This window comes from Mus pahari, chromosome 15, assembly GCF_900095145.1.
Source record: "Mus pahari chromosome 15, PAHARI_EIJ_v1.1, whole genome shotgun sequence".
Lineage (NCBI taxonomy): Eukaryota > Metazoa > Chordata > Mammalia > Rodentia > Muridae > Mus > Mus pahari.
This window is the reverse complement of record NC_034604.1, coordinates 54,955,727-54,968,440: the sequence shown is the minus strand read 5'-3', so window position 1 is coordinate 54,968,440 and position 12,714 is coordinate 54,955,727. Positions and strand designations below refer to the sequence as shown.

At 44.9% G+C, this 12,714-nt stretch overlaps 1 protein-coding gene across 3 annotated transcripts in view; it reads left to right on the top strand.

Annotated features, from left to right (window-relative positions):
* Hmgxb3 (HMG-box containing 3) overlaps positions 1-12,714 on the top strand; it is a 47,867-nt gene that overhangs the window by 10,579 nt on the left and 24,574 nt on the right. For 2 of the 3 annotated variants that reach the window (XM_021214914.1, XM_029546719.1), the window contains exons 5-8: positions 1,513-1,611; positions 4,737-4,868; positions 10,081-10,499; positions 12,524-12,696. In XM_021214914.1, the coding sequence (XP_021070573.1) occupies positions 1,513-1,611; positions 4,737-4,868; positions 10,081-10,499; positions 12,524-12,696 (823 nt within the window). The remainder of the gene's footprint in view (positions 1-1,512; positions 1,612-4,736; positions 4,869-10,080; positions 10,500-12,523; positions 12,697-12,714) is intronic. The other variant, XM_021214915.1, reaches the window with a different exon arrangement.

The window sequence follows — 12,714 nt, the reverse complement described above, 5'->3', positions numbered from 1 at the left end:
AGAGCAGTCAGTGCTCTAACCCGCTGAGCCATCTCTCCAGCTCCTGTAGCTGTCTTTAGACACACCAGAAGAGGGCATCAGATCCCATTACAGATGGTTGTGAGCCACTGTGTGGTTGTTGGGAATTGAACTCAGAATCTCTGGAAGAACAGTCAGTGCTCTTAACCACTGAGCCATCTCTCCAGCCCATGGGTACGGTATTTTAATGTTTCTGGGTCTTAGACTTGCTCCAGAGTTCTCAGTTTCTCGGGCATCTTAGCACCTCTCAGCCTGGCTTACTAAGATAACAGGTGAGGTACATTAGGAGAGTGGGAAAGGATACTTAAGCTATCTGTGAGTCAACGCCAAGAGCTTTGTGCTTCTAGTGCCAGCCAGGATTTCGTGTCCTAAAATCTCTTTCAAAAAAACCACAGTGATAACCTTGAACTGTGTGTGAGTTCCTGAGTGGAACTCTTGGATAGAGATGAGAATTGGAGAAAACCTTCTCTTCAAGGTCAGGGTTATGGAACTAGGAACTGAGAAACAAAGACAAATCTGGGGCCATTGAGAAGGCTCAGTGGGTAAAAGTACTTGCTGTCAAACGTGGAAAGCCAAAAATTCCACAAGCTTTCCTCCTACCTCTCCAGGCTGTCATATGAATACCCACATGATAAGTCAATTAAATGTAATAAAGTTTTTAATTAAAAAAAAAAAAAAAGCAAGCCTTTCTCCACTGTACCAAGGGATTCTTGGCTAAGGTGAAAGTAAAAACTCCCTGGTAAAAACTCAGGGAGACTGCCACAGGTGACCTAGTTCTAGTGCTGTAGCTAAAGTGTTTGCCTGGGTAGGCTAGCCTGGAGAAATGGGAGTCCTCTTCAGGACAAGATGACTGGGGTAGAAGTAGAAGCAAGCAGGTGCCCCAGAGCTCTCTGTCCAGCCCCCATGTATGTGTTCAGTATCTGTTTTCTTGGTGCTGTCTTAGGATCGTGAAGCATTGCCACTGGATAGAAGGTGCTTTTTAAAAGATGTATGTGTTGTGCATGCGTGCATGCCTGCGTAGGCACCATCTCTGTGCCTGGGACCCATAGAGCCAGAAAAGGAGGTGGATACGCTGGCATTAGAGTTCAGAATGATTTTGAGCTGTTACGTGGGTTTGGGAAACAAATCCATGTTCTAGAAGAGCTGTCTGTTCTCTTTACCATGGAGCCATCTCCAGGACCACTTAATACAGTGCACTAATAACATTCCTAGGGTCAGAAGAATGGAGTTGTCTTACGGGTGTTCATGTAATCTTGGGGGTTCCTGACCCATTACAGCTTTACTTTTCTCCCCTGTAAAATGACATAGCGCATCTTCTGTAGTAGTTTTCTCTTGTTTCTAAGTTCTCTTCTTACTTTGAAATAACTGTTTATTTTGCCAAGCATATTGGATGAGCACATTGTCGGAGTTTTGTGCTGAATGCAGTCCTCAGTATTTTGGGTGACCTTGGGTGTTCTGTACCCTGTGTAAGCAGCTGTCCTCTGTCACCCACAGGACTCCAGTGAGAGTAGCCCGTCTGCTCCAGCCACTCAGTTCATCATGCTGCCTCTGCCTGCTTACTCGGTGGTGGAGAACCCTTCTTCCATCAAGCTGGTCAGTAGTGGGGAACTGGGGCTCCATGGCAGTCTTTTCTGTTAACATTCTTTTCCGAGGTCTTACAGCCTTAGGACATGGCAGCCAGCAGTGGTCTTTGGGGGTCCCCTGGACCACACGTTGATGGTCAGGAGCCTTGTAGGTACAGCTCCAAGTTACTGTGAACTCCCCTAAGTGTACAGACTGAAACACTCTAAGGGTCAGTTTTGTGGCTGTAGCAAATTCTCAGAAGCATAATGACTTCAGAGCGCTGAGCCACTGACCCGGTTAAGTATTATCACTGCACAGCCCAGAGACCATTGAGGATGTGAATAAGCCAGGATTCTGACTTTTGACTCAGTTGATGTTTTCCCATCAACTGAGATGGGTTCTTAAGTACATCATGGTTTTGGTGCTATTATAAGTAGTATTTTGAAAGTAACTGCTTAGTCCCTATTAGTATGTGGTAAAAAAGGAAAAAAACATTTTTTTAAGTTTATATTTCATGCATGTGGGTGTTTGGCACGTACTGAATGTCCGGGTACCTGTGGAGGCTAGGGGAGTGCTGTTTCACTTGGGACTGGAGTTACAGGTGAATAAGCCACCATGGGTGCTAGGGATCCAGCCTAGGTCCTCTAGAAGAGCGGGGGATGCTCTTGTGCTGAGTCAGCTCCCCAGTCCATGAAGTAGATCTCTCACACTGCATCCGTGTTCCACAAGTTGACCAACTCAGTAGTTCTAGTGGCTTGTTTGTAGATTCACTGGGATTTTCTACATACACAGTCTGTTGCCGTTTTAGTTTAGTTTCTGTTTGTTTTTGTGTTCTTTGCAGTGCAGGACATAAAATGTGTTAGGCATGTCCTCTGTGGTTGCAGCTGCATCCCCAGCCGTTTTCCTTTTCTTCCTTAACTTCATCATCTAGATCTTCTGCTGTGGTACTGAATAGATAGATGTGCTAAAGACAGGTACCTGGGACTCATTCTTCACCTTAGAGAGCAAGGGTTCAGTCCTTACCGTTAAATATGATCACTTGAAAGTAGAATTTTGAATTATATTTGTCCTTTATCAAGTTTAGGAAATTTCCTTCTATTTATGATTTTGTGTGTTTATAGAGGTGGTATGGTTTTTCTTCTCTAGTTGGTTGAAGTGGTAGATTTCTTTTGGGTTTGTTTTGTTTTGAGACAAGGTCTCACTTTGTGACTCTAGGTAGCCTGAAACCTTGTAGACCAGGCAGGCCTGAACTCACAAAGGCCCACTGCCCCTGCCTCGGAAGTGCTAGGGTTGAAGGCTGATGCCGCCATGCCCAGCTGGAGCAGTCAGTTTCATTGTGCATTAAATGCTAATGCTAACCTGCACTTCTGGGGTAAGCTCACTTGTAGTCATCTACAAACATGAACTTGTAGTTCACCCTCTTACATATTTGACCCTTTTTTTTTTTTTTAAAAAGACAGGGTTTCTCTGTGTAGCCCTGGCTGTCCTAGAACTCATTCTGTGGACCAGGCTGGCCCTTGAACTCAGAAATCTGCCTGCCTCTGCCTCCCAAGTGCTGGGATTAAAGGCTTGGGCCACCACTGTCCTGCTCACATATTTGATCTTGATGTGCTAAAATTTTGTCCAGACTTTTTGTCTTTACTTCATCGGGGGTATTGGTCTCATAAAGTGACTTGGGAAACATATTTCCTAGACATGTGATACAGCCTCAGTATTTCTTCCAGAATTGTTTATTAACCAGACAAGTCAGAGAAGAACTTTGTGGACAAGTTTTTTAATTATAAGTCTTAATTTTAAAACATACACAGAAGTAGGTTACTTATTTACTTACTTGGGGTATTTGAGATGGGGATCTCAGGTTGGCCTGGCATTAGCAGTTCTGCCTCAGCCCTGAAAGTGCTAGAATTATAGGTATGGGTCACCGTGTCCCATGAGTTCTTAGCATTTTTAGGTTTCTAAAAAAATTTAATTCATCCATTAGGTTGATAATTTTATTTATTTATTCATTCACTCAGGGACTCTAGTTTTGGTACATAGTGTCTGGTCTCGGAGATGGTCTGAAACTTTGCTGTAGGCCTCTATGCCCCTATAACTCCTGTATTTCACATGTGTGCAGAGCCATTAGACAGTGCTGCTCACTCAAGATGTAGTCCTACCTATGTACACCAAAGCTTTAGTGGCCTCTATGTGCCTTGGCAGTTGAACATGGGAAATGTCTCCAGGTGATTATTTTTGAGTAGGGAACTCCTTCAGCAACTCTCTCAGTCCAGACTATCTTCTGATTTTGTATTTTCAAGAGTTGGAGCCTTGAGGTGGGGGTCTTGCCTTCAGGGCATCTTGGCAGTGCCCCAGTGTAGATAGAGCAAAAGGTTTCTCTTTACCAGTTACAGCTACGTTCTCCACGTCTGCCTTGCTCATTTCCTCGTCAGTCGTGTGGTCACATCTTTGCTCCCCTCACTGTAGATCTGAATAAAAGCCGTGGGCAGTGCTACAGCCTCAGTGCTATCTGTGCTTCTCTGCTAAGGAGATGGCCCATCACTGCTGATTCAGTCTTACCCAAGTTACCAGGACACAAGCAGAATGCAGACACACTTTCCGAATATAATACCTCGGGATCCTAGCCCAGTTTCCTGATCTTTTCTGGAGCCCAACGGCTCAGGCTGTCCTCTCTGCATTTCTGTTGGCGGCATGTTCTTAACTTGCACCAGAATTGCTTGGTGAGCTCTGCTTACTGGGCTATAGGGTTTGGGTTTGTTTGTTTGTTTTGCTCATAGGTTCGAACTACTTGATTTCTACACAAACCAGGCCTAATGGCCTATAAACCACATGGTCATGCCGTCTAGGAATGGCTCCAGGTCTGGCAGTGTTTTATAGAACAATGGAACCTGTGTGTGTGTGTGTGTGTGTGTTGCCTGCATGCATGTACCTGATGCCCAAGGAGTCCAGAAGAGTAATTCCGACTCTTACGGCATCGCTGAGAGATTGAATGAGATTCTAATACAGGGTTGAGCACGTAGTGCTGCCATATTCAGCTGCAGCCATCGCTACTGGCACCTATGGAGCCGTGGGGAGTTTCTTCTAAAGGACCTTTGTAAGAGTCAGCAGAGTCTTGAGCTGGATTCTTGGTTTTAACTCTTGTTTGTTTGTGTTTACAGACTACAACATATACCCGTCGGGGCCATGGGACATGCACAAGCCCAGGTTGTTCTTTTACGTATGTCACCAGGCACAAACCACCTAAGTGCCCTACTTGTGGTAACTTCCTAGGAGGGAAGTGGATCCCAAAGGTAAGGTCTTTTCCACAGAACAGAGATTGTGTTTTGTTTTTAAGTTAATACTGGCTTGTTTTAAACCTCAAGCGTGTCTGTGATGCGCATGGGTGTATGTGTGTGCTCGTTTGTGTGAGTGAGAGTGCGAGTGTGAGTGCATGCGTGTCACACATGTGGAGGTTAGAAGGCAACCCTGGTTGTAGGTCAGTGCTTTTCACTGTCTGAGACAGGATCTTTTCTTCACTGTTGCACATTTCAGGATAAGCTGTTCCTCAGGCCCTGGTCTGTCCAGGAGCACTAGGATTGTAGCTGCAGGTCACTGCACCTGCTTTGTGTGGGTGCTGGGCTTAGAACCCAGGTCCTCACAGGTCCTCACATGCGTGCTCAGGCACCTTGGTCACTGAGGCCTCCTCTTTCATCTTTTTTCCAAGCCAGAACATTTATGACTAATTGAAATCCTCAAGATGACCTGGATGCTGTAACAGCTGCCTTCTTGGGTTGAAGTGTTCCTTCCCGGAGTCCATGTCTAAAACTGGAATGGACGGTTTACAGGAGTCCCATTTGCCCGGTCCCCGTAGTGTTTCGTCACCTAGCCTTGACACTCCAGTTGGACTCCTTGTGCTTGTCGGAGCAGCCACATTTGCCACAGGTCACCTTCTGGAGGCAGGAGACCTTGGAGCACGGTGGTGGCACAGTATGCGTCTTATTGCAACACGTTCCGAAGGATGAGGACCCTTTTGTCGTTTAGCTTGTACTGCTAATGCCAAAGAGATCTGAAGAGTCACCTTTTTCTTTTTAGTTAGTGTTGTTAGTTTCATTTTCATTACAGATAAGTCATTTTTCTTGTCAGCAGTGTCTTTGATGAAAAGAAACAAAATTAAAAAGTTATCCACAATCTCGTACCATCAAAAGAAAAGCCACTTTTAAAGGTCATTTTCTTGTGTTTAAGTTATGTGGCTTTTTTCCCACTTACTTTATGCCACTGCTTTTTGTTTGTTTTGTTTTTTAAGTACATTTATTTATCTTTTGTGTATGGGGAGGGGGGCTTTGTGCCACACATGGAGGAAAGGGGACAACTTTTGAAGGCTGGTTCTCCTTCTACCATGTGTGTTCAGGGAAATCACGTGCAGTAAGCTTGTAACAAGTACCTTCACCCTCTACGCAATCTTCTTGGCCCACCATTAAATACTCTTAAAAATACTACCTTTAGCTAGGTGTGGTGGAGCACACATGTAATCCCAGCATTAGGGAGGTAGGCGGGATTGCAAGTTCAGAACCACCTTGGGCTACGTAGTGAGTTCTAGGCTACCTGAACTATGTTATTGCAGCAAAACTTCCCCATAGGTGACTACTGTTCACTTGCAGTTAATGTTGAAGTATGCTCTTTTAGCTGCATAGGTACTATTCTCAAGTGTAGCTTGTGTTTTCCCACTCTTTAGCTCAAGATCCTTTTCTAATGCTGCTATTAAAAATGAAAGTCCTTAACCTGATACTCCGAGTTGATCCTGGGTTCACACTTCCTCCCTCCCTGCACCACCCCCTCCTTTTCCTTTTCTTTTTCATTCATTCGAGAGAGTGTCATGTATCTCATGTTGATCTCAAACTGGTGAACTTCTGAACGTCCTACTTACTGGTGTTCACCATCATGCCCAGTTCATGTGTGACTGCCAGGTACCCCCTTCCTATCATCCCTTCCTCCCGTGACTATCTGATAATATAGTTAAATGTAGTTGGGTTTTATGTACTTAAAACTGTTTTTTAGTTTGTTTGTTTGTTTTTTGTTTTCTAGTTTCCTGTGGAACACCATTAATTTATTCTCCCTCTGTTCACCCAGGTGTATTTTGCCAGCCACACCAGGGATCTGACTTGTAGTTTTGGCCTCCCTTCAGCAGCTCATACGGGCCTCTGCAGTGCCCTGTTTCTATGCTTGTTCATGGCAGAGTATGAGCAAGCATGGCAGGCTTTTCGATCCCTTAGCTTCCGGGTTATTTTGTGTTTGTAATTTTGGAGTTTTTGTTGTATGCTTGGATTTTTTTAAAACCTACTTTAATAAGGGTCCTTAAATACTTTAACCTCCCTGGTAGCCCACCATGCCCCAGAGGCAGTGGAAAGGAAGGGTTAATAGGGCAAAGGGCGATGTAGACCTATTTAGAAATAGTTCTTTGGAGCAATTCCCATCTTTGTTATCAGGATATCAGCAGTTCAGGTCACACAAGTCATCAGATCCACTCACAAACACCATTCATGAATCAACCCCGCATTTCAATTCAGGAGAAACCACAAGGCTACGTGGAAGAGGCCGCTGCTGGAATATCTTTCGGTTTTTCTCTACAAAGTCATGACTAATGATGATGAGTGAAGAAGACAGGGTGAACCAGCGCTGCAGTATCAGTCAGTGAAGATCAGGGTCAGCAAGCCCAAGGAAGACCAGCAAAGAGGGGCAAGGCGAACCAGTGACACAGTGTCATCCACTGTCTGTCCCGCTGTACTTACACTCTTTCCAAACATCACGTGTTCTCGAAAGGATCCACTCCAGCAAAGCATCACATGCCCGTTTTCCAGGCAGCTTCCAGAAAAACACCAGGTGTCTGTTCTCAGCAAAGCATCCTCTCATAAGACAGTTTCCATCACATGACACAATTGAGTCTCCAAAGAAACCAGAAATTTCCCCTTCGTTTTGTTTGTTCTTGAGATAGTTTCTCATTGTGTGGCTAGAGCTTGATATGTAGAGCAGCCTGCCTGGTCGCATACTCATAGAGATCCATTTGTACAGCCTCTCGAGTACTGGGATTAAAGGCATGCTCTACCGTGTCTAACCTTTTGTTTGTCTGCATAGTGAGTATGAGTGTGTGTGATGTGTGCTGTGTGTGTGCATTCACTTGTGCTCACCTCGCCTCAGCATGCATGTGGAGATCATAGGACAGCTTGTAGGAGCAGGTTCTCAGGCTTGGCCTTTACCCACCGAGCCATGTCACTGGCCCCCCCAGATTCTGGTTTAACATTGACTTTTCTTCATTAAATATGTATGCACTTTTGAGTACATGTGTACCCCTTGACATAAGATGGCTCTGGTTTACTTATCACGTGAGAACATTCTGTTTAACTTCTTAACCCTTATCTTGACTTCCTGAGTCAGACTTCTTTTCCCTGACCAACAGAGTGAGTATGAGAAGAGAGTGTAACGTCCACCTAACATATCACTGTAGGTGTAAAGGCGGCTTTGGTTATCGGCTACTTCAATTGATTACCTTTTCTGAGGAAAATTTAAGAAAAGTAACTTGCTAAATTCCCACAGCTGATTATGCAGCACCTTTCCCATTAAATCATACTTTCTCGGGTATTATGATCTTATTAGCTGCAGAATCTAAGATTCGGATTGTGATTTTTGGGTCAGGCATAAACTGCTTTGTGAAGTTACATGCGCGTGCATGACAGTTGGGAAATGATTGGCCCTTTCTTACCTTGTCCTTGAGATCAGACTGGCAAAAGTTGGTCTGAGAAATACACGCACACCCCAGTTCCCCGTGAGTTAGTTGGAATAAAGCTAGTGAGTAGGGCTGTGTGCTTCATTTCTGTGTGCTCTGGCAGTGACTATTTAGCTGCGTGAGTTCAGTTCCACCTTAAAGCAACATCTAAACAGTTGAGGTTGAGTCAGTGACCAGTGTGAAATTATCTGCATAGTGCTTGTTCAATTTTTTTCATTATCTTTCTCCACAAACAGTTTTAAATAGCCTACTTGGTAGGCAGTGTACTGCTCAAAGATTGCATCTTAAGAGGTGAGTTTAGGATGTTGGTTTTGGGTGGACTTTCCCCTGTGTTGCTCTGAATAAGCTCTGCCGTTTTTTGGTCCTTTATTTTCATGGTTGTTCCTCCAGAGCTAGTCTGTGTTAGAATCTGAGAGCGCTATGCTGTAAAGCTCCTGTAACCGTCACTGAAAGGTCATCTGTTTCTGGTCACTAGCCAGGAAAAGGACACTGTCCTGATGGCTGGAGAAGTCTGAAGGGATTGTGGTTGAAACTTTAATGACATTAGCCAAAGATAATGTATTTCATACAGCATCCAGGCAGGCTCTGCGCAGTGATGAATTGGGCCACCCAGAGTGCTATCTTGCTGTTGGGTTTTCTAATGTCCAGTACTTCTCAGACCTGAAGTCAAGAGACCTGAAATGACTAATGTCAAGTCCAATAGAAGCCAGAGGTAGTCAGTGCTGTGGCTGAGTCTCTAGCCACCAGCCAAGGCTTTTGTAGGGGCCACAATTTCTCTTTTTAACTCCATATGGAGTTGGTAACTGATGCTCATATTCCCTACCAGCAAGAGTCTTGTACACCTCATGAGAACCCAGTCCTGCCATTTATGAGAACATAATTCAGATAAAGTTTGCCCTAGATCACACACAGAATTAGGAGTAGAACCCATCTTTAGATTTTTCTCTTAGTTCATATATAGTACCTTTCATAAAACCTAATCTAGAGACAACAAGTGTTTAAAAAATTAGTATACATATTTGTATACGTGTATATTTGTGTATAACTGCTGTAATTCCCACAGCTGTGCTTACTGAACAAAGCAGAGGCTGTAAGGACTTTAGAAGTAGATCTGACAGGCAGGAATGGCGGGCGTCACATGCCTATAGTCTCGTCATTCTGGAGACAGAGATGGAGGATCTCCAAGAGTTTGGGGCCAGTCTGGTATATGGGTCTATATAGCAAGTTTTAGGCTGGCTAGGGCTCCACAGTGAGCCCCTAACTTAGGACATAATGAGTGGATATGGGTTAGTTTGACTTTGAACTTTGTGACTTATTTGTAAGTCATTCCTGTTGAATCACCCAGAAGAATCTGGGACTAAGGTTTGCTCTAAAGGAATGAAAAGAGTGAACCTGAGCACATTGGGGTGAACTGAGCCTCATAGAAAAGCTCCCATGACAAACCACAGGGTGCTACAGATGTCCAGCTCTTTCTAGATGGGGAGAGCCTGGCGATGAAAAAGAGGCAGATTGGGAAGGGATTTTTCCACCAACTCCTGGGGAGTCCAGTGCTTGAGTGAGAAGACCCTGAAGCAGAAGCCTTAGATAAAGTCACTTTTATACTCATGATCTTAACTCTTCTCCATGGACTCATTTCCTTAAAAGCCCATGCATTTTTAAAAAGGAGGTCAAAAGAGAATATTTGTGAATGCCATTGTCAGCTATAAAATGCCTTTATGCATACAAGCTCTTTTTATTTTTTCTAGGAAAAGCCAGCCAAAGTCAAAGTGGAATTGGCTTCAGGTGTCTCCTCCAAAGGTTCTGTGATTAAAAGAAATCAGCAGTCTGTCACCACTGAGCAAAACCCCTCTAAGGAAAATGCTTCAAAACTGACTCTGGAGAACTCAGAAGCTGTAAGCCAGCTCTTAAACGTGGCTCCTCCAGGAGAAGGGGGTGAGGACAGAGAGTGGGAGGAAGTGATTGTCTCCGATGCTCATGTTTTGGTCAAGGAAGTTCCTGGGAATCCTGGTACAGCAGTAACTAAGATGCCAGTTGTCAAGAGTGGTGCCCAGGCTGAGGTCTCTCTGGGGACACCTGAGAATGACAGTCCTGGACCGGACAGACTGCCATCGGCTGAGGGGACCAGCACCTCCAGTTTACTCCAAGCTCACAAAAAGTCTCCAGGGTATGCATGCCAGTGTAATTACGTATTATGGGGACTGTGCTTCGAACAGCAGCTAAGCAGAGCCCACATCTGCTTCGTCAAGGATCCCTACAGCAGTCCTGAGAGGCAGCACAGCCCGGAGAGGCTCCAGCAGCACTGCCTAGAGCCACAGCGTGGTCTCCCGAGTGCTCCGCCCTCCGTGCCTTGTACTCTTTTCTTGTTAGTCTTCCGAACAGTAGTCTTCAGCTAGGCTTCCTAGCAGTAGCTAAGATCTTCCTGGGACAGGTTGTGGACAGGGTTTAAACAAAACAAAACAAAACAGAACAAAAACCCACATGTGTTACCAATCCTGAATATGGAATTGGAAAGAGAGGACTTATTTTGGCATCCTGTGCAAAGATTCTTTGGCTGGTGGTCAGAGACTCAGTTGGACCTTCTCTCTGGCTTCTGTTTGACCTTTGGTATATAGTCCCTTGATGTCTTATGACTAGTTGTGAAGGGCCTTGAGTTGTAAAGAATATATCTCACAGATTATATGTGACTGATTATAAAGACAGGACAGATTGCTTGTAAAGCATTCAGGCTGGCGCCTTACAAAGAGGAAGGCAGGGAGTGTGGGCTTTTCTCCCTTTCCTTATTAGAGGCTTAATTGGCTTCTGTGTGTAGTGTCAGATCTGTCCTTCTCATAACTGAAGACTCCTTGCTCATCTCAGGGGTTCTCTGCTGGGAGCAGCTTTGCCCACAGGTGCTGTTGTGGCAGTGCGGGCAGGTGTTGTGGTTGTCGCCACTGGGAAGAGGTTGGCTGCTAACACGTCAGTGGGGATGGATAGCTAAACATCCTGTAACACACAGGGTAGCCTCCTCCCCTGGGGAACTGGCCTCTGTGAGACATCACCAGTTCCACATTTAGTTTCTAGTGGGGTTTGTAAGTTTGGTGTTTTGTTTTGTTTTTGTTTTTGTTTTTGTTTTGTTTTGTTTTTGATTGAATAACTAAGAAATGTGTTCACATAGTATAAGAAATAAACACTTTTTTTTTTAAAATTTCCTTTCTGTCCCCTTATGTAGTCCTTATTTCCCAAGGTCAGTCAATATTCCCAGTTCTCTACTGTGTCAGGAATTAATTTTAAACACAAACATGCATGAGTGTGCATGCATTTCCTACTTTTTTGGATTTACTGTTATGCGTATGGGTGTTTCCTGGGCATGTCTGTGAAACCTGTGTGTCTGATGTCCTTGGATAGCAGAAGGGAGCATCAGGTCCTTGGAGGCGGAGTTGGAAGCCACCTTGTGGGTGCTGAGGATCAAACCTGGGTCCTCTTCAAGAGCAGCAAATTCCCTTAGCAGCTGGATCTCTTTGGCCCATTTTCTGCTTTCTACACAGATGTTAGCAGAGTGGGTTTTACTGCCAAGTCCTCACCTCTCTTCTCCTTAAAACAGGGTGTACACTCTGGAGGTAGTTTGGTATGCTAAAGTGTGAAGCTGCGCGCGCTGACTGGTACTTGGAACATAAATCACTTTGGGGGGCTGTGTGTGCTTGTTACACACACAGCAAAGATGAAGACCAAGCAGGGTTCATTGGCCATGATGTGGGTGCTGGCCTCATGGGAGCCTGATAAGCTTCAGGTAGCACTTATTCTACTTAGAGGCAAATTCGAGAGTACAGCTGTAATGCCTGTGGTTTTTACATACCGTAGACAGTGCTTTATACTGGCATAGTACTTATTTATTTGGGTTGTTGAGACCTTTTCACGGAGCCTCGCCTACCCTTGTCCTCACCGTGTAGCCGAGGATGGCGTGGATCCCCGAGCTTCCTTCTAGGACTACAGAGGCCTTTGTGATAACTCACAGACACTTCACCAAATTTATGCTTAAAAACTTCAGGTCAGCAGGAGTGAAATTGCTTGTCCAGAGTCCTACAGATTATTAAAGTCTACAATTTAATTCAGTTTGTCTAAAAAGTATTATTTGGATGTTATACTTTGGCTTCCTTCCTTTGTTCAAATTTTCTGGCTTTCCTTCATGGTTGTTTTTTTCCCTCCCTCCAGAGTTGACCTGTTTACCACTGGACCCAAAGCCCCAGAGCTGAAAGGCAGAGCACGAGGCAAGCCCTCCTTGCTGGCTGCAGCGAGACCTATGAGAGCAATCCTGCCAGCCCCAACAAGTGCTGGGCGGGGCAGCGGTGTGGGACTGCCCAGGACCAGACAGGCTTTCCCCCTGGGTAAGAGCTAGTTCTGAC